At 38.2% G+C, this 24,976-nt stretch overlaps 3 protein-coding genes across 4 annotated transcripts in view; 2 read left to right on the top strand and 1 right to left on the bottom strand.

The window, feature by feature from the left end:
• The window catches only part of synj1 (synaptojanin 1), a 62,277-nt gene extending 53,814 nt beyond the window's left edge, over nt 1-8,463 (top strand). The window contains exon 32 of the mRNA XM_015341903.2: nt 2,828-8,463. Coding sequence (XP_015197389.2) covers nt 2,828-3,589 — 762 coding nt within the window. The 3' untranslated portion in view covers nt 3,590-8,463. The remainder of the gene's footprint in view (nt 1-2,827) is intronic.
• A 1,625-nt stretch (nt 8,464-10,088) lies between these two features.
• cfap298 (cilia and flagella associated protein 298) lies at nt 10,089-15,494 on the top strand. Its single transcript, XM_069190192.1, has 8 exons — nt 10,089-10,193; nt 10,457-10,608; nt 11,097-11,264; nt 12,011-12,078; nt 13,137-13,295; nt 13,983-14,114; nt 14,529-14,624; nt 15,192-15,494. Exons 2-8 carry the CDS (start codon nt 10,470-10,472, stop codon nt 15,300-15,302), a joined length of 873 nt encoding a protein of 290 aa, XP_069046293.1. The 5' UTR covers nt 10,089-10,193; nt 10,457-10,469; the 3' UTR covers nt 15,303-15,494.
• Nucleotides 15,495-17,441: 1,947 nt separating this feature from the next.
• Nucleotides 17,442-24,617, bottom strand: eva1c (eva-1 homolog C (C. elegans)). 2 transcript variants are annotated; one of them, XM_015341812.2, is made up of 8 exons: nt 23,389-24,617; nt 22,720-22,919; nt 22,151-22,271; nt 21,545-21,694; nt 21,148-21,291; nt 19,606-19,683; nt 18,674-18,763; nt 17,442-18,447 (listed from the first exon to the last, which is right to left on the bottom strand). In XM_015341812.2, the coding sequence occupies exons 1-8, from the start codon at nt 23,501-23,503 to the stop codon at nt 18,062-18,064; spliced, it is 1,284 nt and encodes a 427-aa protein (XP_015197298.2). In that variant the 5' UTR covers nt 23,504-24,617; the 3' UTR covers nt 17,442-18,061. The 2 variants fall into 2 exon arrangements, with proteins under 2 accessions (XP_015197298.2, XP_006628317.2); XM_006628254.3 differs by having other exon boundaries at nt 22,151-22,274; nt 23,389-24,615.
• Between the last annotated feature and the right edge of the window lie 359 nt (nt 24,618-24,976).

Genomic DNA, 24,976 nt, shown 5'->3' with positions numbered 1-24,976 from the left:
TTTTTCAAGATTTAACAGACTTTCTCTGCTGCCACTAGACAGCCTAGATGTGAATTATCATTCAAGCTATTTGCATGCTGTTCACATCTTTACAGGGTATAGGAACTGCCTCCTTTCCTATTGCTGCCTGTAACCACATAGGTACTTCCTGATAAATTTAAATGGCAAAAAAGAACTTTAACTTCTTTCACTTATGACTTAAAACATCTAAAGTTCTCCTTTGGTAGGAATATACACTCTTCTAGGTCGGCCCAGATTTCCCCTGAGAACTTCAGCCCTTAAATTTTGTATCCTTACTTCTCATATATTTCCTTCACCTGATTTCTATCTCTCTCTTTCACAAGCAGGAGCAATCCTCAGGGTGACAGGTATTTAACTCTTTAAGCCTTATTGTGACCTCCCTGTTAGCTTTTCTAGTTGCAAACCAATGTATGACTCGATTTCATACATTGACATGACCTACATATTTCGCTTTGTTTTACTTTTTTTATTTTCCATCCACCTACATGATTCAAGGCATTTCAGATACTTGGCTTCTTCCATTGTTGCCTGGTTATCACCCAGCACTGCTGTAATCTTTTCTTTTATAACTGTGGATTTTATTTTTAACTAACTCAAACATATCATTTCACTGCTGAGAGCTTTACTGAAATCATCATAACTATCAATGTGTTATTTTGTTCAAAGACTTCTGTTGCCTTTAAGAAATGATTTCTTGGTTTTGAACAAACAAGAGCTTGCCTTAGTCGTGAAGCAGAACTGGTACTCAAATATAAAGACATGAAGGCAGGGGATCTCATTGATTGTTGTGTGTTACCCTGTTTTTATTCCGTGTTCCCATGTGGCTGGTTTGGTTCACCCCTGGACTGTGTCATTGCCCGGGGGTCAAGAGCAGCACACTGATCCTAATTGTGTGTTTACAGTACATTTTAATGTAACATGTATGTAATGTGCCTTTATAATGTTCTGAATTGAAAAGCACAAGATGAAACTAAATTGACTGATCAGTTGATTAATTGGCTGACCTGAGCGCTGCCAAGGTCAAGAGCTAAGCCAAGATAAGCTAACATACGTTTTGGGACCTGCAAGGCACCTGCCAGCTTATAGTGACCACAGTGAGAGGCAGGCCACTTCTCCAATGCTAACTCACCTGCAAGGCATAGTGGAGCTCTTGGTGTGTGAAATACTGACTGTCTCTGACAGGTGGGAATACAGGCAAATGTTCCCTGCATGGTGCAGGGGTGAGGCTGTAAGCTAAATTTGTTAGCAGCCTGTGTTTAAATAAATGTTCAATATATAAAAGAATACTGTGATAGACACACAGTGCAATAACTTAAATATTCTGTTGCCAGGCAAATAAGACACACAGTCTTCTTTCTAGTGCACAACATAAAGAAAAAAGTAATATGTATTGACAATGTTTAAAAATAATAAGGGGCGCTAAAAACACAATATGTGAGTATAAGAACGAATGGCACTGGTTGCCTTTTTAATGTCTCTTTTTATGTATTAGTCAATAATTGCTTTGTCAATGTTTTGTACTCTGCCTGATGGATTTAACTTGTTTATATTACGATATATAAGATATATTAAGATATATTATTTTTGTTCTTTGTTTTACAGTCTTTTAACAGCAAATTATGTTGAATTTATTAATAAAATGGTACTGTTTGCAGTAGCCTTTAGGTTAGACCAGATACTCAACTGATAATCTGTTCTCTATAAGTAGTAGATGGCAATGGCTTAGTAACAGTTGAGATTAAAACAAAATTCATTCATTTGTGCCAAAATAATTCAGAATATGTGGCAATATCCTGGAGCTAAGAAAGTTTGAGAATGATTACTGCTTTTTCCAGATCTGTTTTCTTGCTGAATTGTGCTGCGTGACCAGCTTTATAAGCATGACATTTAAGGCACAGGGGAGGATTCTAGTTAGGACCTCCATAAGAGCCTAAAGACTAAAGCATTGAGTTCAGCAGCAAGCTGACCTGGCTGGCATTCTGAAGGTGATGGTGCTGCCAAACTGCCAATACTAATGTACAGTAGGTTCAGGTAGAGAGCTTCTAGAGATGGGGCACTGCTGGGATTGTAGGGCACTCTCTTTTTAGTCACCTTTGTGTTCCCATACATTTCAGAAGTTATTCAGACAGAAATAGAGGATAGTCTGTGGTTTCTGATCTTTTCCTTTGAATGAAGTAAGCTACAGGGGGAGATGTGAAAATGAATCCAACCTGCTTTGTCATCAATTTTGTTAGCAGCAGAATGATCATTTCTGAAGTTTGGTGTTGAGGATTGAGGATCATTGAGGATCTTAAGGTTCCTCTTAAGGAATTAAAACAAGTACAGAGAGCAGTGACGTACAAAGTACAAAAAATATAATTCACAAATTCAGAAAAATTCATAAGGGCAAATATGAAGAAGTTTAAATTTGAATCTAAAGATCAATAGGCAAGGAGCCAATAATGATAATTACACAGGATGGTTTATTCATTATTATCTAGCTGCCTCTTTTAGTAATAAGTATTGCAGTCACCAGAAAGCCAGCAGGTTGGAAGTAATCAAGAGAGACTTCTCATTTGCTACAATGAGGCTTAACAGAATAGCGAAAATACTATTATATACTATTAAACAGAAAGCTCTTCAATCAAAAATGCATTCTATGCTGTCAACCATTTCCGCTGGAAAGAATGAAAACTTTTGGAGAATGTTAATCCTACCTTATTGTGTCTCAAACAGTTGGCTAGCATGGCAAAGTTGATAACTGTCAATAGGTGAATCTGTTTTATTAGTGATGTTAAATTCATTTCTGTGTTCTGTCCTTCTGCAGACCAATGGAGTGAATGGCATCCAAGAAGCACAATGGAAGACCGACCCCTTCAATCTGCTTTCATCTGATCTGCTTTCCAGTCCCTGGCCAAAGACCCAGTCCTTGACCAGAAGTTGTTCTCAAAGGCCAGTGCCTCGTGTGTCCACTTTCCCAGATTCGCTTTCCCTTTTAATTCCCTTATCACAGAGCTCTGCGAATGGCAAGGAAGCCCCTAACCCTATGCTGCAGTTACCCCCCATTCCCTCTCGCAGCAAATCAACAGAAACCCTACGCGTGTCTCCAAACCCTTTTCTGTCTGACATCCAGGCCGTCAGCTCCAACCCGTTCACTGGAAAGCCCGTCACCTCGGGAAGCCAGCTTACGCCTCCCATCTCCATTCCGGGAGCTCCGCCCTTCCCTCACAGAACGATGTCTGGGTTCGGTCAGAACGCCGAGCTTTCTGTAGGCCCCATCCTAGAGAAGATCAACGCTGAGGAGACCCGGAAAAAGCAGTGGGTCACCTTTGACGATGACAACGACTTCTGCCAGGCAGCACGAATGCCGCCAGCGGCGCCCCCTGTTTCGAGCGCCCCTTTTGTCGACACACAGAGCCTGTTCCCCAGTTCAGGGCTTGACCTGGGCAGCAACTGGGGGGCACCCCCAGCCGCGGCACTCCGAGGCCCCACACCTCCACTCTTCACAAGACCAAATTCCCACAGCCCACAGATGGACACGGGTTCAACCAACAGCTTTCTCACTTCAAAAGAGTTTACAGAAACGTAGATTTAGAAAGGAGTAAACATTTAAAAGTAAATACGTGTTTATATGGGTTTATGATTGATATAAATGTTACGTATCTTAGAAATGCATAGTATTGATTAAGCAATACTACACATTAGCATGGAAAAAGACAGTAAACATTTTCTTTTTATAAATTTGTACGGCCTTAACCCAAAACAACTTATAGTCATTTTTCAATCATAACCTTTTTCACTCTTTTCCGTACAGTAGCTGTGTAAACTTTCCTTCAGTTAATCTCAGCTGCCATGTCTAGTTGGGTTTAAAGCACTATTCTCATTGATGAGGAATTGATTATTTCTTCCATTTTAATATGTAACATTTTAGTCAAAAATATGCATTTCTGCTGTCTTATTTTAATTTTGTCAGGAATTGTACAGTTTGTGTGTATATATAATTATAGGCTTGTTCCTTTTGACATTTTTATTTCTGAAGAATGGACATTATCATAATAAAATAAAAGCACTTTGATTCAGGTAGTTTCTGTTAAGTTCATTTAAACCTGTCTTTTTCTAACTGCTTAGTTAGTATCTAACAGTTTACAGCTTATTGGCCAGCAGGTGCTGGGTAACTGCAGTGCTACAGATGAGTCTCTGTCACATTAAAAATTACATTAAAGTAAAATGAAATAAAAGATTTACATTTGAAAGTCATGTCTCTGGTGAAATACATATCTAAATCGGGAATACTTTTAACAACTTTAATTGTGCATAGTGATTTGAAGCTGCAGAGGTTAAAAGAACTGTTAAAGAAGAAAAACAGGAAATTATTAAAGATTAATTTATTTGTGGACTTTTAAAAATAAATGTTTAAAAAGGAGCAAGCCTAATATGTGTAAGTGTATGTGCAGTTCTCTATGGAAACAATACATAAAGAGGGTTGAACAATGTTTACTAATATCTTTGCATTCCTGAGCAGACATCTATTGCCTCTTTTATAATGTACTACAAATGCTGGTGGGAATGTTGTTTTGTTGTGATGGCAGCTGAGTGATCTTCCTGTTACGAGGAAAGTTGTATAATTGAATTGATATAAATTTTGGGCAGTTGGAAGTTTAATGTGTTAGTTCCGATGAATTAGAGTGGGTCCGTCTTCTAAATCTGTATTATTAATATCTTTACAGCATTTGAACGGCTGTCTTCCCTTTAGAATGTATTTGTGACTTTAAAGAGGAGAATGTTTCATAACTGTAATAACAGACAAACTTCTACTCCTTATTTTGGGAAAGCTATACAGAGAGCGCTCGTCTGTTTAATCATTGTAGGGCTACATATTTAATCAGCATTTTAAATGTTGGGAAAAATTTTGTTCTAGATCCTTTTCAGTAATGTAAGGAAAGTACTTATGTGTTTAAAGAAAATGTTTTTGATATTCAGGTATTCAAAGCTGGTTTTTCAGATAGCACATACACCCCTCAGAGTGTGTTGTCTCATTTTTAATTGTCTTTAATTGTCTCAGTAGAGGGAGGATATGTTGGGCTAACCTAACTCTTAGATATCAGTGTGTAATATATATATATGTTCAAGAATGCAAATATATTTGTGAATCATGGCGATTACAGTGAAAAAACAAAAAGGTTTGCGTGTATTTATTTCCCAGATGTTTGAATGGTACTGTATAAATATGCACGTGTTTGTATATAGAACTATATTGAAATTCTGTGAGGACATGCTATTGTTTATCTTTAGCTGCTCATTAGACATTATTTATGTATTTCAAATATTAACGTCCTGATTCCTATTTCTTCTTTCCTGGAGTGCAGTTTGAGGCAGCATCCAGCACAATGCATTGGTTTATTAAAAATGAGTGTAAACTCTAGTTTCAGCTTCTGTCAAAAGATTCAAAAGTACTTTGGAATTTGTACAAGAAAACCAAAATGCAAGATAAAACATATGGAATTAACCACTGGGAAAGCCACTAGTTGTATTTTGGCTGTTTTGAGATTCTAAATAATTTCTTTAAGCTACCTGAGCAGCAGTGTCACAGAGAAAAGAACCTGATAAATGTACGCTTTCTAAGCACTTTAGCACCTCTTTCTAAACCCATACGTTCAGTATTGTTGAACACAATTTGATCTGTTAAAAATATAGGATCACAACATGAAACTGGACTTACAGAACAAGGCATGCTTTAGTCGGTATTGAATTGAATTCTTTTGACCCAGTTCTGTTTTGCATTTTTGGTTTTAAAAGTGATAGAGATAATAAATTGGGGGAGAAAAACACTTTTTATCAACCTACCAGTTTTAGCCTTGTTGCTCTGCTGCATTGGTATAAAAATCATCTTAAAAAGTCTCTTTTGAACTGAAGCTTTGTTTTCAATAGGCTACATTGTGTGTGCTGAAGCCAAATATAAAAAGAAAAATAAATAACTGTGTCTTCTGCAGAGGTATCTGGACTGAACCAACAGCTGATTGTACAGTTCCTTTTATACTTCATGCTACCTTATTTAATCCAAAGCTGTTAAAAGTGCTGTTGTTTATTCAATGAATCTGATGTGCATATATTTTTTTGTTTTAATCTGTCTACAACAGGTTAATGTGCACTTCCTGTGTTCATATATATTTATAAAAAAGTACTTTGTGTGCTGTATGTGTGCATTTTCTGTTTTTCTAGTCATTTCATGTAGAGATGGTACATTTAGAACTGGATCTAAAATTAAAATAATCATGACAAGTACTGTGCTGTTAGACTGGTGAAGATCCTTGTGCTGTAACTGCTGCAGAAAAGTATGGATGTAGAGTTAGAATGACAGAGCTTTTTTTCACTAAATCGTGGATATTACATTAAAATAAGTACTTGGAAGAACACTCATTGCCTAAATTGCTAGAAATTCCACATGTAAAGGCGCTGTCATTGGTAGACATTGTATACTGTAGTTGGTGTGGCTTTAATAAGACACACTTCCATTACCTTGCCTGCAGTCAGTAGGTTCCAGTCCTGTTGAAAACTGGTGGAGCTGGTGGTAGTATTAGCAGTTCAGTCTCACATAGTATTACTGTCATCAAACTGGAACTGAAAGCAGTCCTGCAAAAACAATGACATGGGATTGGCCTACAGATGCGTTATCCTGAATGCAACTCATTTTCAAGTTTTCTTGATGCTCCACGCGACCCAATACATATTTCAGTGTGTTTCCAGCATGTTGGCCAGTGAGTGTTCGCTGTAATTGTCTAATAAGTAAGTGTACTGTAGTAAATCCCGCAGCCGTGCTGGGGAGTTGTGGAAACTATAGAGTAAATCAAGGATGATATTCAAGGAAAATGTGCCGCCAGTTGGCAATGAGTCAAACTGCGCCTCTTCAGTGTATAATAAGGGTTGTTCTTTAGGGGTCTTTTCCAAGTGATGTACGACAACAACTAGCTTGTCTTAGCCTCTTTCATCGCCTCACAGCTGTAACAGTCAACTTGGCAGGGTTGTCTGCATCTGATGTGACATTTTTGGGTTATGACTTTTTTTCTAGGCTCCCAGCCCTTAAATAATGGATCTATTAATCAGATTATTCTTGACACTGAAACGATGCCCCTGTCATGAAATACATTTCATAATGAATTGCTTTATCTGCACAATTATGTCCATTTTCTGAGATATTTGCATTGCATGTTAATTATTCTGTGTACTGAGGTAGTGTAGGCACCCCTGCTCTGTCCATGAACCAGCCCTCTGGTGGCTCTTAATGTCATTCTTGTGGTGCTCTGTAGTTCTGGTGATGATCTGATAGTGTTTCGTGACACACAAAGCAAACGTCTGGAATTCTTCTATTCTGTATACTTAACAGTATGTGGAGAAGTGCTCTTGAGTTGGTAACACCCTGCTATTTTTTACTTTTAGTTGTTACGAAAAACAGTTGTAATATTTTAGGGCTGCAGATTTTTAAGTTAACTAAAAAGGAAAAAAATCTGGAGCTTTTACCAAATCGTTTTGTTAAATGAGTGTTTTCTGTTGTGTGTCGACAAGAATCTTGAATTGGAACTGTGTACAGTAAATTGGGACAGTCAACAGTGTTTTCCTAGTGGTAATATATGTAACTTTTAAATCCCATAAACTAGTGTTAAAGCTACCAGTGTTAATCAAACTTGATCACTATCTTTACAGACCTGACGTTGAACCCAATTTGGTTGCTGTCTGTGATTTGGGTCATTAATCTTTATAATACAATGCTTTAAAAAAAACACGGTTTCCCAGATAATGGTGTTGTCTTCACATTGATTGCACAAAAGGATCAAAATGTTCTCCAAGCACTGCTGAAGAGTAAGACAATATTCCACTTGGCCATTAGTACACGTCTTGCACTATTTTACTGAAGGGACTGGATATTTAGATTAAAATGTAAATCAGGGGCTTTTGAACCAGCTAGAAATGCTTCTCATATTTATTGCTCTCTTTTCACTTTTAAATAGTAATTTCGTCTGTACAATCCAAAACTCTGGATTAATATATTACTAAACACTGATAAAGTATACTGTCAAGCAGAAGGTGATTTCTTTATGGTTATTGGTGATAAACCACTAAATTCATTTATGCTATGAAGGTCAATGCAGTATGGCCGAAGCATACATTTTAGAACTTTAGCAATCGCTTCAGGTTTCCGTTGCGTGTGATAAACATTATTAAATTTATTTTTTTAGAGGTAAAACCTCCTTTTGTGTGAGATTTGTGTCCCTCAATTACTAATCGGTGAACGTCCTGTGTTTTGTTGACCATGTTCTGTTTTTCCTTCTCTGTACCTAATAAAAGCTGCAATTCATAAGATAACAATTGTGAAAGTACCACAATAAAGTGCATTGTTAATTGTGCATTATGGGTGAGATAATTGGTGTTGTATGTATGCAATAATAAATGGAAATCAAGATATAAAAACTTGTTTGTCTTGCATATTATGGGAGACAGTATGGTGCTGGCAGTGTGGACTAAGTAAAGGGTTCTGGAGTGTTGGAATATATCTGGGAATCTTGACTATTGGTCTTTCAGGTTTTGCTGTCTTTATAATTGGCAAACAAAGCCTGAAAGTTGTTGGAGAGGCATACCGAATCTGGTTCCACTCTCCAAATTCGACCTGTGTTGAGGCTATATGTCTAACACAAGGTAATTCTTGAAGAAAAATGACGGCGTGCCTCACTGAGGATAGAATCCTGTATGACAAGACAAGGAAAATATGCAAATGTTCTTAAATGGAGTTTTGAAATTAACATTTGGATGTTGGGCCAGGTTCATCTTCCTTAGCCCGGACAGCAAGAATAGTTTTCCAGTCAGCCACAGTAGCCAGCATTCTCTAGTTTAGTGCCTGTAAAACCTTTAAGCAATTAAAAGGTGAAATTTTACTACAGTACATGTTAGAAGGCCTCAGAGACATCCGAAATGTTGAAATGTTCTAACCCCTCCTTTGACTCAACGCATTATTGGTAAATTTCAAAAGTGTTCAAACACGTGCATTTACACAATCGAAAATAATATTGCCAGCATTACATAGACCAGGTTTAATGTCAATTAATCTCACTGGTGATCTCATATGGGAAGTTTTTAAAAACTCAATTTGATTTCACATGATCATCACATAATTTTTCAGCTTAACCAATTCAGGGGCACAGTATCCTGGAGCCTATCCTAGGAAGCACTGGGTGTAAGGGTGGACAGGATGCACAGTCCATTGCAGACCACCCTGTAACTCAAAACCCACTGAAGCTATGCAGGTGTGAGCCTGGCCAGTGCCTGGATGGGAGACCTCCTGGGAAAAACTAAGGTTACTGCTGGAAGAGGTGATAGTGTGACCAGTAGGGGGTGCTCACCCTGTAGTTTGTGTAGGTCCTAATGCCCCAGTTTATTGACAAAGACACTATACTGTAAAAAAAGCGACATCCTTCGGAGGAGACATAAAAACCTAGGTCCTGATTCTCTAGGGTCATTAAAAATTCCAGGGTGTTTCTTGAAAAGAGTAAGGGTGTCACCCTGGCATCCTGGCCAGATTTCTCATTGAACCTTACCAATCATGGCCTCCTAAAAAATCCCCATCTATGAACTGGCCTCATCACTCTGTTCTCCTCCCCACTGATAGCTGATGTGTGGTGAGCGTGCTGGCACACTATGGCTGCTGTTGCATCATCCAGGTGGGTGCTGCACGACGGAGGGTAGTCTCCATTACCTCTAAAGCACTTCGAGTGGAGTGTCCAGAAAAGACCAATTTTGTAGAAACAAATTAACCTATCAGGATGTCTTTGGACAGTTGAAGGAAACCCCTAGAAGTATTTAGGATACCATACAGACTCCACAAAGATAGCAGCTCAGGTCCAGACTTGAACCGAGGGTCCCTGGAATGCATGGCAGTAATGCTAACCACTGTGCCGCCCTGATTTGTTTTCAATTTTGTATTTTTGGATTATGCTTGAAGAAATCGACCACACTATTGAAACGGTGTGCAAAGGTTGTCGTTTATACCAGTGATAATACGGTAAGCCCCATGATTTTCCGGAACGACTTTGTAATTTACCGGAAGTAGTATTTGTACGTTAGCGTTTTTACATCAGAACTGGCTGGTTGTAGTTACACTGGTGGAGATAGTTTTACTTGTTCGCTCTTCGAAAATACGGAAAGAGGTAATGAAATTTGTTTTTTTTCCATGAAAATGTAAATGTTACACTTAAGAGTGGTTTGAAAAAGAAAATGTTATCATTCTGAGTACTTTTATTTTTAGTAAAAAAAAGATTGACAAAATGTGTTTTGTAACCATGGTAACCAATGTTTCTGTGTATTTGATAACTGCAGCATTTTACGATGATTAAGTACGCCTAAAATGTCTATTACAGTGAGATCGATCCCCCTTCGTTATTGTTCTTTCTGAAACGTGACCTGTTTTTAGTGTATTCTAAGCAATGGTCCAGTTGCACGTGAAACGCGGAGACGACAGCCAGTTTCTCTTCAACACTACCGTTGACACTGCGGTGGATGAGCTGATCAGCCAGGTTACAGCGATTTATAATGGGAGACTCAAAGTGGACAGGATTTGTTCAGGTGCGTCCCTGTGTTGTCTGTGTACACACGCAATACGCTGCATGTCAGGGCCAGTCATCATCCATTTTTATTTTGTGTTTTTATATTCTTTGGGAAGCACGGTAGCACAGTGCATTGCTGCCTCGCAGCGCTGGGGCCCTGGGTTCAGTTCTGAATCTGTATGGAGCTTGTTTGTTCTCTCTGTGTTTGTGTGTGTATCCTCCCACAGTCCAAGAACATACCGGAAGGTTCATTGGCTTTTGAGAAAACTGGCCCTGGTGTGAGTGTGTGTGTGTCTGTATGTGCCCTGCAATGGACTGGCGTTAAGTCCAGGGTGTATCCTGCCTTGCACCGGTTGCTTGCCAGGATTGAATGAATTGGTTAGAAAATGGATAGATGGATAAAAGTCTGTTGTGTGCTCATTGGTTGTATATGTGTGATTTTGTTTTTCTCATGTGATGGTATGTCATGTGGGTATCCTAATCTTTTCCGATATTTACTGTCACAAGAAATGGAAGAGCTTGCAGAGCATGGGATTACCCTCCCTCCAAACATGCAAGGCTTGACGGACGAGCAGATCGAGGACCTGAAGCTGCGGGATGAGTGGGCAGAGAAGTGTGTGCCTTGTGGAGGAGCCGAGTTAAAAAAGGATGAGATTGGAAGAAGGAATGGCCAGGGTATGAAAAAAGCCGATCCTCCGGTTTCTTCCGATCCTCCGGTTTCTTTCAAGAAAGGCTGAACTAGATCCCTGGATCAGTTAACTACTGCCAAACCGACTAGGTGGGATAAATGGCCTCCTCTAATGTGTAACTACTCTGTATTCATAAAAAGTGTCCCTTATTCAGGGAAGTCTGTTTTATTCCATAGAGTAGATTCCTTATTGTCATGGTGACGTGCCCTTGTAAAATTAGACATTTCTAACAAGGTCTTTTCTCATAGGTCTTTTCTCAGATGGCTGTTATTTCTGTGATGGCATGAGGGTATTTTTAGTATGCACTCTTTGAAATGCCCACATGTCAGTAAAAACAAAAACGAGCAACACGAATCATATTTTTCTGAAGAACAAGGGCAATTAGACTTCATGCGAGGCTAATGGTTTTAAACTTTGACGACTCACCAAATATTTTAGCCTCATCCAAATAAAAAGCAGACAAGGAGCAGTTTGATTGGTCCATTCATGGTGTTGAAAGAAAGAAATAAGGTTGACCCTAGCAATTATTATAGAACGAGTATTTTCCAATAACACAGCTGGAATAGGATTTTTTTAAAACTGGGACATAGGGACATTTCTGGTGCCGATAGTTGTCAATATGTATAATACAACTGCAGTTCAATATTTTATATATCATAGCATTATTTGATTTTATAAATTATATTCCTCTTCTTTTCTTAGTAATTTTTACGATGACTTTTCTCGTTCCAGCTCCAAATGAAAAAATGAAACAAGTTTTAAAAAAAACAATAGAGGAAGCTAATGCATTAATTTCTAAGGTAAGAGTTTTTCTTTAAAAATCCATATTTTGACACCTGTATTTATTAACTTTTGAAATATACAGAATTTTATATTTTACAACAAAATGGTTGTGGATTAATGGTTCCTGACAGCAAAAAAAACTCCTTACTGATTACACAGTGATGTGTAATTTCTCTCCTTGCTTCTTCAGCAAGATATTTTGGTTTACCTCTGGGCATTGCCTTGTTGTATGCATTTAACCTATGTAAAGTATGTGTGAGGTAGTGGGAGATAGCTTTGAAAGGAAAAAAAAATGTAGAGTGAGACACACCTGGTCTGATTGTGTGATTACATCTGTTTGCTGATGGTGTGAGGCCCAGGGAGTATTCAAGACTCATCTTGTGCTATCTAGACTCCTCTCTCAGCTGTGGAGAGAAGATACACTGCTACCTACTGTACCAGGTGATCCCTTAATCATCTAGCTACTGACACATCCTGTTAGATCTGGTTCAGCTGGCCCTTTCTTTTTTTTGGCATTTCAACCCCATGGAGCCTAGCTAACAAACTACCAAACAAGCATCACAGGAGCTGGACAGGTGGTGTTTTCCTGTATTTTCTCACAGACCTGTAAGCCACCTCAGTCCGTTACTAAAGAAAACTTCCACAGCTCTCCCACAGCTGCACCACAGCTCTCATTCACTACCTCCTTACAGCCTGGAGTCTAGACACAGACTGTAACAGTTTTCCTTTTTGCTGTTCTTATAAGCCTCTCAATTAACCAGAAGACTGTTTTATTCTATGCAAACAGCTTATCCTGACAGCTTTCTTCCTCCTCGTGGTTTTTATCTCCCTCTGACTGCTAATTACTCAGTCAGATGAAGTGTGTATCATTCTACAGGTTATTTTGATTAAGAAGTCTTGTTTCAACATATCTGCTTTTAAATGTGTAAGATGATGAGTAAACTATGACAGACATTGGGAAGTTGGTACAAATGTTATACAGACAGTTGTACAGGACTATATTTCAATAAGTGGAAACTTTTAGTAGTTTTTTTAGACTGATTTGTACTAAAGCTGTTTGAAATGTCTTTTTCAGAAACAAGTTCAAGCCAATGTATGTGTAACTCTGGAGATGATAAAAGATGCCCTTGATCAACTCCGGGGTGCAGTTATGATAGTTTATCCAATGGGGCTTCCTCCACATGACCCAATCAGGATGGAGTTTGAAGATCAAGAAGACCTCTCAGGCACACAGGTAGATACCCTGTGATCCATTTCATTAGATTAGCCTTGGCAAGATAAAGGTGATACTTAGTATATATATATATTTTCTCAAAGAGCCACCAGTTGCAGGCAAGCCTGTTCAGCCCTGTGCCTGCAATACCGGCTGCTGGTGCACAGTAAGTGCCCATCAGTGACATGGACTGGTCAAACTGGTAACATCCAGGACAGCAAATTGATCTGGCACTCCAGGCTGAGACATGACTAAAGTAGTGTAATTCCAAACCATTTAATTTAGCAATCTTCATTAAATGAATATAAAGATTGGGACCCACCACTAATAGCAATAGAACAGTAAGGACATTTGACATGATGATAAACACACAGGCCACAACAGTTGGATGTACTTGAACATATTTCCCCACAGTAATCAAACATGCACATCTGCACAAAGCCACAGCCCAAGAGGAATGATCTCGAAAAGGTCTCTGAAACAGAGTGTGGTGGACTTCATAGTAAAAACTTTCTGGACCTTAGCAGGGAAAACAATGATTACATTCATGTCACTGAAAACAGAGCTGTAACAACATGGAAATTAATGCACTATTTCATATTTCAGTGTAGATTATATCTTTTAAGTTCTGTTTATGCATATATATATATTTTATTTTGTTCTCTATCACACTTCCACATCACTTTATTTTTTTTTTGGTACTTTAAGGCAGCATTGCAGGTGATTCCTCCAGAAGAGTCGCAACTGTGGTGGGCAGCAAAGGAGTTGCAAAGGGGGAAAAAACTACAAGAATATGTGGGAAAAAATGAGAAGACAAAAATTGTGGTGAAGATACAGAAGGTATATGGTAAACTGTAACACATACCTCTTTCATTCATGTACTATTATTGAAGAATGTATCACACATAATGTGAAGTGAGTGTGGTAAAGGCATAAAATGCCCTTTACCCTGTATTTTGTCTGGGAAGCCTCCTGTTCACAAGCTGTGGCAACAAGACATGGTAGATCAAGTTTTTTGTTTTAGTTTTGTGACGGGCACATTATTGCCTAATAAGTTGTGGTACAGGAGATCTTTTGGTTGTTTTTAATTTGGCACACGAGTCCTAAAATTATTGGTGGTGAAATGGAAATGGACTAATTGTGTGATAATGGATGTGGTGCTCTACGTCTTTATCCAGTAGTGTTTTACATTTTGAACATTGTTATTATCTTTGGAAAATAATGATGTATAATCTCATATTCTATATGAACAAGCGAGGACAAGGAGCTCCTGCTCGTGAGCCAGTGATTAGTGCAGAGGATCAGAAGCAGATGATGCTGCATTACTACAAGCGTCAAGAGGACCTAAAGGTAGGTGTTTCTTTTACATTTCTTTGGCTTAACCCATTTATCTCCCCATAACAAAATTTATTCTGAACTCTGTGCACAATATTTACAGACCACACGCCCTGAACTGAAAATGTTACAGTACAGTAACACAACAATAACAGATAATGTTTCTGGGCTAAAAATGCTGAAATATCAGTTTGCCACAACAATTGTATGATCTTTTTTTTAAACATCTAATATTCTGTATCTATTTAATATCCTTATCCTTGAATATCCTTCTGCAATTTCCCTCACGGGATCAATAAAGTATCTATCTTATACTGTATGAATATCCTGTGTACCACAGATAAGATTTTCCTGCAATCCAGAGGTTGAGTAGGCCTGAGAAAACAAAAGGTAGAAAGCAGGTTCTCTTTCTGCCTTGTTAATGGTGTTTTTAACACACAATGTGGTGATACATTTAATTATCTGCAGCTATTACATTCCTTGTACTTTATAATAAGCAGTCTATATCATTTTGAAACTTTCAGATTGCTTTTGCATTTTAAGATCCTTAAATTCTTCTGTGAACACTCCTTTTGATTCTAGAAACTGGAAGAAGCTGATGATGATTCACACCTTAACTCTGACTGGGCAGACAGACAAGCGCTGAAGAGGCAGTTTCAGGGTCTCGCCAATATCAGATGGGCGCCCCGATAAGTCAGAAAATTACAGCTTAGTCACGCTTTCATCGTAGTACCTCTGACATTTGGAGTGATTTTTCTTGAATGCTTTGCAACTCTGTTAATATAGGTTTTTATATAACATTTCCCAGCGATCAACCTAAACTGTGAATACCCCTTATTTATTTTTCCTGAGGTGCATAGAAATAAAACTTATATATAAAAATTACTTTTATCATTTTTTGCATAATTCTTTTTATCGGTAAAAACAGATATCTGTATTGGCTGCCTAGCAATCTTAACTTATATAGTAACAGCTGTGTTGGAACAATGTCTAAATTTGTGAATGCTTTTATTATTAAAAATAAACATAAGGATTTAAGAATTATATTACCAAAACTGCAGTATAATGTGGATTAAGTCTTCATACCATTTTCCCCAGCATTATATATGTTATCCTTCTGTATCCATAACTGCTGTTACTATATGTATTTTGTAGAGAGTGAGAGTACCATTTACTACAACTGTATGCTGTATGGGTGTGTGTATATACAAGTATATCAACATAAAAACTAAGGTTTCCTTAATGTAAAAGCACTACACCGTGACACATAAAAACATTTCTTTGATGCTCTAAATTCTAGAGTGTAGGATCCTGTTTCTTAATCAGTAATGTGGAGTAGACTGACACAGGCAAGTTTTGTTGCACGGTGAGATAGGGGTTTCTCAGCCCAGTAATATGTTTCTTGAAGGATTTACTGTACCACTTAAACAAATGTTTTTCTTCTGTTCATTTTGCAACATGCCAATATACATCTACATACATATTTACATCTAGCTTTTTGACCCCTTTATGACAGATGCGGTTTTAGTTCAAGGCCAAGTTGGAGTCTAATCATATAGATTCTGTGCACATACAAGATTAATGGTAGAATATTTGGGGTTGGTAACATGGAAAAGTGAAGTCATGTGTAGTACTTTTCAGTAAGGTAAAATAATTCCTTCTTTAAAAATTGAATAGAGGCCCCAAGAGAGGATGATGCATAATGTTGCCTCCCTTCCGATTGTTAATTTGCTGTATATATTTATTTGCTGGTTTTAAGGAAGTGACTAAAAAGTGGTGAGTATTTTATTTTGTTTAAATACTGACAGACAGGCAATGGGAGAGCAGCCTACCACAGTTTGTGAAATCAGCTTTAAATGTCTTCTGTATTTTGTCATTTGGAATTTGAGTTCCTTCAATACCCGGGAGTAGGATGCAACACCTTTCCTCTCTTTGTCTGCACTCTTGGCACTCGCAATAAGAAAACCCTTCAGCTCTTTATACAAATGATATTGCCATATTATGCACTCCCCCTGTAAGTGTAGGTGAAAGACATTCACTCTACAAAGCATAAGGCTGAAGAATCCAAACCTTCACCATGTTACAGTATTTTGTTTTTCACTGCAGAAACTTAAAAACAGTGTTATAAAGGTATGACAAGCTGCTGAGATCAGGAAATTAGTGAACCATAATGAAAACACAAATGTAAATACTGATTCACTTCCTCTTGTCACTGTTTCTGTTTCATTGAATGGTGTTACATCTCCAACATTTTAATCAATTTCGCCATACTCTCCGTATCTGCTAATTACATTTACAAGAATATGGAGAATGTCATGTATATTCCTTTAGAAGTAGCATTTAATTTTGAAAGGGCTCCCAAATGTTTTTAAAGCCCATTCCATTTGTAAGCTACAAGATTGTGTAGATGCATTATGTTCGATTTCATATATTCATACATCAAAAAAAAGTTCCAAACAGATGTAGTTAAAATGACATCTGATTGCTAGTAACTCATGGAATGGAGAGACACATTTTTTAAAAATAAACACTTCCTGTTCTCTATCCTTTATCAGCTTGTCCTCCTATCTGTTCAGAGCTTCAAGCAGTGGACAGTTGATTTTGCCGGTAACTTTGTCTTTAACTCATTTTGATTTGTAGTTAAAAAGTTTTTTTTTTCAGGTTTTGGTGCCTATTTTCCAGATTAAGATGTTAGCCAAACATACTGGGATGAAAGCTACTGAATATGAAGAATTCATTTCGACAGCACAGCTAAGGCAACTTAGGCAAAAGAGTGAAATTAATTTCTGTTGACATTCTTTAAGAGAAAAAAAAGTAGCAACAGATACCAGGTAGTTATAAATCTTTTCAGCTTTAATGCCACGTAACCTGCTATCCCTGTGAGTGAAGTGCAGGATAGTATTTGTGCTGGTTTCATATGGTTAACAATGATTAACATAGTTCATGCTTGATCACTGGCCGCCTGCTTTTGCAGAGACTTTATCAAGCATTAAGTAATGCTACTTGTGTGTGTGTGCTATCGCCGCCTTCCTGCCATAGGCTGACCTGTATTGAATCTGGCCCTGAAAGGAGCATTCCAATGACAGATTTCCTGTGGATGTTCTGAATGTCTCCTGCAGAACATCCACGACAGAACAGAACCTCCTCCCTCCCCCCCAGATATTAGAAAGTTTCTCTTCCTCATACAGAAAGATCTTTCGGCTTTCATGGACTTAGAAAAACACATCTGGAAAAAAAACATTTGTTTTGAGTCAGTCTTTGGTGGATAGAGTACACAGTGATTAATGCAATATGATGTGGCCCCAGACATAAGTTCAGTCAAAATATAACCTTCTTAATCACTGTATTTCAGATTTTGCAATGGCATTTATAGTCTCTTGAGGAGTAAGGAAATTCTTTTGGAGTACTCTGGTGCTCTTATTTCATTCTGAATGCAGCCAGTGAGATGTTGTCTAATGAGATGGAGCACGTGTCCAGTTTTCTGTGGAATACTGGCTTGAATCTTTGGTCCCATTCAAGCAGGTGTTCATCCAGATCTCTAGCAGGATTCGGTCGCGCCTCGCTATCCTCTCTGCCATGTCAGCTGCTTCGGCAGTGTCCTGGGCTTCACTGGGGCCGAGACCCTTCCTCACACTGGAGACCGTAGAGCTGTTGTGCTCTGAGTCTTCCTCAGACTCTTCTTCATCCTTCCCTCCTTCCTCCGCAACCAGGCTCTTCTGCTGCCGGTGAGCTCTCGGGCCCCCCAGACAGGACACCTGCACTGCCAGGGCGCAGAGAGCACACAGCAGCCCCAGGCACACGCTGGAAATGAACAGCAGTGCAGCTCTTTCAGCATGCTCTGAAGAAAAGAGAGCACTGAGCCATTACTATTGTAAAGGTGTATTTCACAATCTTATCTATATCTACAGCATGTGAACTTGGATCATTTCAAAAACATCTAAAACACTATGCTTATGAAATTCTGGAGAGCAAAGCACAAAGTAGATCAGTTATATATTACTTTTTTTACTCTTTTAATACCAACTATCCTGCACAATGTAATCACAATCAAACCATGCCCCTACCTTTTATGTAACCGTATGTCATCAGAGTGTTGCTTACAATAATGTTGCTGTTGTCTGGGTGCCTTGATCCTTTGGGTTTTAGAATTAGCCCTATTTGTCATCAAAACAATAAAAGAAAGTGATGCACAATTTGTTTTTCTTGAAAAGAATGCACAACTCCCACAACTGACAATGATCGTGTTCTAACAATGGAAAAAGTCTGGCATATGCTTCTTTTGATATCTTTTATTCCAATTTTCCAATCCTTGTATTATGATCTTCAGTTTGGTTCCATTTCTCTGACGTATGTGTGCCATATACTTTCGATTAATTCAATGTTTCTATTTTTTCTATCTCATAGAATTGAAAATGCTTTTATACACTTAAGTAGATTCCATATATATTCCATATATATATGTGCTAATATCCAATCTGCCTGATCGCACATTCAGAAACAAGTACAGATACAGTATGACAGTAGATATGAGTACAATCCTTAACTAGATCAAAAAGTTATAGCCCTGGCCAAAGAATGTTTTCCTTTTAAAACTAAAAGGTTACACCTCATCTGAATGTCAGCTCAGTACCATCTAATTTTGATCTGCCCTAACTGCAAAAGCTGTTTTGTATTAAGGGTCACATTCATCCTGTTTCAGTGATCAAGATTTAGCTTTACCATGCTGATGACCCCGTAATAAGGACCAAATGGCTGTTTGGTGGTTGGCTGTCTTGAGCTAATCAATACTAAGCATGATTAAAAGTAGTGTTTTGAAATAAGTATGACTAATTCATATCCATAGACCCTGAGAGCACTCTAGTCCATTGTAGGGCACTAATTATTTTTTACCACTATATATATAATGCAGTAATATGTAACCATTTCATTTGTATATTTCACTTCAGTGTTGTTTTTTCTTAGTGTACCAATACTCAGATTACTGTTAGAAGCTTACCTTTTCCATCATTTTTTTTGGGAGCTGAGGTAGGATTCAACACGCTTGGATCAGCTTCTCTAAGCAATATCCAAGGAACTGTCAGAAAAACACAATGCATTTCTGAGCCTGGCACAGATTCAAGATTTTTTTAAAGCAGCAGTTTCTAACATGCTTCTGCTGTTTGATATAGGGTATATTTAGATAGGAATAACCATGGATAGTGGTATGAAAATATTGATGTAAAGCATTTATTCCTTAGATTCAGAGGTCTTTATTCCTTAATTTTTCCTAATTTTATTATTTTAGTTGTGAGTTACCCATACAAAATAATTAATAATTATTAATGCTATACTTTATAGTTGTAGTTTATACTCAGGCAATGCACTTTTGCAAATTTCTCTATGCAGACGATGTTATCAGAAGAGGTTTTATAAGAGACCAAATGTGAATTTTAGTAAAGACATAAGGAAAAAACATGGCAGAAATTTGAATTAGTTTAATTAGAAATTGAGTGATTACTGTATATGTTCTTTTTGTGGCTTTGCTGTTAAAAAGTGTGACACATTATTTACTGCAGCATGTTTTCATTTAAAGTCTAGGTCAAGAATCAAGTCCAATATTGTGCATTATGTTAATTCTTGGGTACTTGGGTACCATCTAGGGGTACCTGTTCCTCGTTGGTTCTGTTTTCATAAACTTTCATTTGTTTTAATAAAACTATAATTTGGAGCAAATACGGTCATGTTGTATTATTATGCTGATATTTAACATGATACTAAAAGCAAGTTATAAATGTTTACTTCAAACTTTGACAGTATTACAATAGGTAGACTATTTTCATCTCTTACAGGAAGATTTACAGGAAGTCTCAATGGTAGTTAAAGTACAATGGCAAATGTATATGCTATTACATCTGACCCACAGAAGGAAAATATTTGCTTTCTGATACAATATGTTAAGTGGTATTTTGTCTTCAGTTTATCAGCTACCCTGAAAGTTCAGTCACACAAACTGCGTAATGTAACTACTTTTTTCCTTAGTTACGTATGTGTGTTATGTTAGAATTGTTTAATAAAGTAGTAACCCACATTAAGAATATTGTATATTCTTCCAGAGAAGAACACCCAGGCTTGAGGGAAAGACTGCAAGTACCCAATTCCAGTATTCAAAATCCTCAAAGGTATTCACAATTAACCCTGTAAACTTCTTCAGAATTAGCAGTAGAACCCAAACTAGCAGTCAACAAAATGGAAACTATGTGCAAGTTCACTTAAATCTGAGAGAAGGAGGCACTTCCTTACACTTAGGGTCGTGAGAGTAGGGAACAGGCTATCCAGCCATATGGTTGAAGCTGAAACCCTGGGTTCTTTAAAGAAATGGATGGATGAGGTCCTCAGTTCACTTAGCTTCTAACTACTAAATGAGCCAAATTCCCTCTTCTTGTCTGTAACCTCCCTTCGACGATCTTTTATATAACCAAATAATAACCCACAGTGTATCCCTCACGTAAACACTGTAACTATTCTCTTTCTCTTGTTAAGAAAGGGATATTACTCATACCACAGGCATACACAATGCTGAGATACTTTCTTGTTCCTGGGAAGCATGGGTTCCTGAAGTGTTTGTCGTCAACCAAAATAACGCACTTCTGTTTGGCGTAGCAAATCTTCGACACGAAGTGCACGGCACTGTGGTCTAAACATTCTGCAGAGAATATAAAGGAAGATGTTAACACTTTAAGCAGTAAGACGGCCTACTACTACAACATTTAAAAATTAGACATGAGCTGACAGTGTTACAGTGAAGGACCTTGTTTTCTACATGTTTTCTACTGCAGTAATGTAAACTTTCTTAGACCAAACATTACAGGAGACACCAATTAGTGGCAAAGTGTCTTGCTTTTTGTGATAAATGCCTTCATTCTGCAGTATCCTACTGTTTGCTTTTATGACCTCACCAAAAAGAGGTGAATTTCCTTGTGAAGAGCAGATGTTGTCTTCTTCCAGTTGCCTTCCATAGACAGCAGAGTAGATGTTTATCACACGAGGGGATTTGCAGTGGAGTTTCAGTTGCTCATTTTCACATGCGATTTTGGCCTTGTGCTCAGCTGGGAGAAGAAAAAACACAGAGTATGTAAGAATGGCCCATCTATCTTTTTTGGTTTTTCACTTGGTAATTAATCTCAGGATATCCAGTCATTTCCTGAAAGAGGCCAGGGTACTACACATAAAAACATTAATTTCTAAGTTAAAAGATAAATGTCATAGATATAATCTATGTCATAGATATAATCATTATTATTCCTGTTAAAGGTCATGGCAATCACACGTCTATCCTGTAAGCATAGAGTGCAAGGTAGGACTATACCTGGTCTTAAGACCCTGAGTGTACTCAATTTAGAGACAATAATTAACCTATCCAACATGCCATTGAAAGATGGGAAAAAACTCCCAGCAAAATCCCACAGAAACACAGGGTGAACACGCAAACTCTTCACAGAAGGCACCACAGTACAGAATTGAACCTAAAACGTGCGTTCACCAGTTTTGAAAGAATCACTTACTTGGTTTGCATTTGTAAGACACCAGAAGATATTTGGGTGTCCCAGGACAAGGGTCACGTCCAAAAACATGGTTGCTGACCAGAAGCTGACAGGCACGATATCCCTGACACTCATCCAGAAGCTTCTAAAGAGTAAGACAGATTGGTTTAAAACACATTTTGCCAAAATATTCCATTTTGACCAGCCATTTTTACTTATAAAAAAAAACAAATAATTTCATGCACCTGTTACCAGAGTACTACTAGAAATTATATTAAGAAAGTAATTTGACCAGCCAGAAAAGAGGAAAAGCAGAGCTGGTCTGTTTGCCTCAGAACCAAAGGCTGGCAGTGGGTACCTGGCAGAAACAGACTGTCAATGTTGTGGCTAAGCACACACTTGGCCAGGGACTTGTTCCGTCAACATTTTGGAATGAAAGTGTTAAAAGACCTGCGCGCACACAAAAATGCTTCGAGTAAGAAGTGGTCTGAATGCTTTTAGGTGCGTTTTCTTTCATACTAATCACGTATGAGATTTGTGCGAGTGAAGTACAGGTGTAGTGGTATTTATTTCAGAAAATGCATAGTTACCTGCAAAGCAGTTAACGATGAGCAGGTTTGGTTACCTGCTCTCTCCAAAGAGTAAGCAGGACTTCGGCAAAGCTCGGGTTCAGAGCGTCCGTATAATGCTGACAGGACCGTGATGGTGGAGTGTCTCGGACATTGGAGATACAGGCTCTCCCCATCGCAGGCGTAAACTGAATGGCTTTTTATAATCCTAGACAAGTAACCTACAACACACGATTCAAACATAAAATATTTCAATAAATGGAGTAATCTCCCACTCTTCGAAAATTGGGAATGTGAATTTTACTGTAGGTTTTTACTGTATTTTGTTTCAAATTGTCAATTGTCTTTTTTAATCCATACTGATGGAACTTAGATATGTCAGACATTTCCTAAAAAAACATCAGTAATCGCTTGTTTCGTTCTTAATACACATTATATTATATTTCATTCTTATATACCCACATTATTTTATCCTTATTCTATTCGAGCCTGGATCAACACGCAAGTCTCTTTCATGCATTCTTCGACCAAAAGTGACAATTCATTCCTATGCCGTAACCTTATGAAAAGTAAGGTTATATGTTAAATATACAGAAAAATAAAGTTTATGTCTTGAAAATAAAATAAGTACGCCAATTTTGCTACAGGGAAAGGAGATCACTTAGGAGCGGGGAAAACAAAAAGACTTACCCGAAAAGTCTGCTAAAGCGTGCATTTCTTTGGTCCACACGAGAAAGATGTAATAAACTATATTAAGGAAAGACCCCTTCTGGATCTTAAACGAGCCCCCATCAAAGCCGTACATGATGGTGAATTCTCAGTCCCTGAGATCATATTCAAATTCCAGAGGTTATCAAAGCCTGAAATATCCTGACTCCAGTAAAAAAAATGACTCGGATGCCGAACACCCACGCAGTTCTACTTCTCCATAGACTCAATAGGTCTACTTCAGAAAGTATTGGATTATTCATATCCGATGTGGGTTCACTTTACTGACCGTCCGCATACGGTACCACAAGTCTTGAATGAGTTCACTTTAATATCATACCTCATACTCCAGGGAATTCTTCTCCGCTTGTATTAGTTTAGATACATCATGATCACACCTGGCTACAGCAACCGTTCTCACACTCTTTTACGAGTATCAGCAAGGTGAAAAGGCATAAGACTACCAAAAACCAACAGCGGGAAGAATCAGGTTATCACTCTCCACTAGGCAGTAGAAAGAGGAGTTAAAATCATTGCAGTTAAACGGAGGGAAACGGATACACTCGACGTCGTCCTCGCTTCTATGCTTTAGAATTGTAATTATTTCAATGCAGTACGAGATGCACCTAAAACACTGCGAGATTCGGCACAGTTGAGCTGAAATTCAACATGCGCAACAAGTCAAAGCGCCCGAAACACAGCACGATCTTCTGCTGCGCTGGAGTCAAGCCAGGCAAAGGCAGAAAAGAGAACCGCGTATTTATCACGGTTGTTCTTGCCTGGGTCCGTTATGCTTTAAATAAAAAAAATACACACTCTAATGCGTAGTGCAAATGTAGACGTATTTGACTCTAGCAAAAAAGAAGTCGTAAAACAGCTGGATGAAATCGTCACCGTGGGCGTGGCATTAATTTATCCTCGCTGGGGTGAAGGTTGCTGCTAAAGCTTCTGTTGTGCCCAGGATAGCATTCTTGACTCTCTCTCTACGTCGCTTGACTAACTTCGTTTGCTGTTGTTTTCGTGTGGTAAATATATCCAGTGAAACAGTAAAAAATAACTGTACATGCCAGCTATTTAAATTAATGATCCCGGGTCTCAATGACAATTTGCTACTACCATGTGTTTAAATGGCTGCCAGAGACTCTTTCGTATTCATGGAGCCTAACAGCGTTAATATTCATTCTTCTGTCGCTTCATACTGGTAGAACACACCGTCACTCGTCGGCATGAAATACAGTAATTGTACAGTACTGCAGGCTACATCCGGTATTGCAGCCACTCTCGTTTTGATGCTACTACTGTTGTAACAGTTCTATCCTTAACACTTAATTGTCGTTAGATCTTATACTGTATGTAGGTTCAACTAATATTGGCTCAGTAGATTACGATAATCATTGTCTGATATATGAGAAACTTGAACAGTAGTTATATGACCCTTCAACTCGCAACTGAAGCTAAACTGGTGTGAGCCTGGATGGGAAACCTCTTGGGAAAGCAAAGATTGCTGCTGGAACAAGTGTCAGTGGTGCTAGTAGGGGGCGCTCATCCTGCAGTTTGTGTGGGTCCTAAT

The sequence above is a fragment of the Lepisosteus oculatus genome, chromosome 5 (assembly GCF_040954835.1).
Source record: "Lepisosteus oculatus isolate fLepOcu1 chromosome 5, fLepOcu1.hap2, whole genome shotgun sequence".
NCBI classification, from domain to species: domain Eukaryota; kingdom Metazoa; phylum Chordata; class Actinopteri; order Semionotiformes; family Lepisosteidae; genus Lepisosteus; species Lepisosteus oculatus.
The sequence above is the reverse complement of the archived record's forward strand: the minus strand, read 5'-3'. Positions and strand labels throughout refer to the sequence as shown.

Bases quoted from the DNA above. Each gene is read 5' to 3' on its own strand.
- cfap298 (XM_069190192.1), top strand. From the start codon at position 10,470: ATGGTCCAGTTGCACGTGAAACGCGGAGACGACAGCCAGTTTCTCTTC. The intron at 11,265-12,010 runs GTATGAAAAAAG...TTCTCGTTCCAG, and splicing joins TGGAAGAAGGAATGGCCAGG to CTCCAAATGAAAAAATGAAA. The intron at 14,625-15,191 runs GTAGGTGTTTCT...TTTTGATTCTAG, and splicing joins AGCGTCAAGAGGACCTAAAG to AAACTGGAAGAAGCTGATGA.
- eva1c (XM_006628254.3), bottom strand. From the start codon at position 23,503: ATGTACGGCTTTGATGGGGGCTCGTTTAAGATCCAGAAGGGGTCTTTC. The intron at 18,764-19,605 runs GTAAGCTTCTAA...GATGACAAATAG, and splicing joins CAAAAAAAATGATGGAAAAG to GGCTAATTCTAAAACCCAAA. The intron at 18,448-18,673 runs GTAGGGGCATGG...TCTTTTCTTCAG, and splicing joins GACATACGGTTACATAAAAG to AGCATGCTGAAAGAGCTGCA.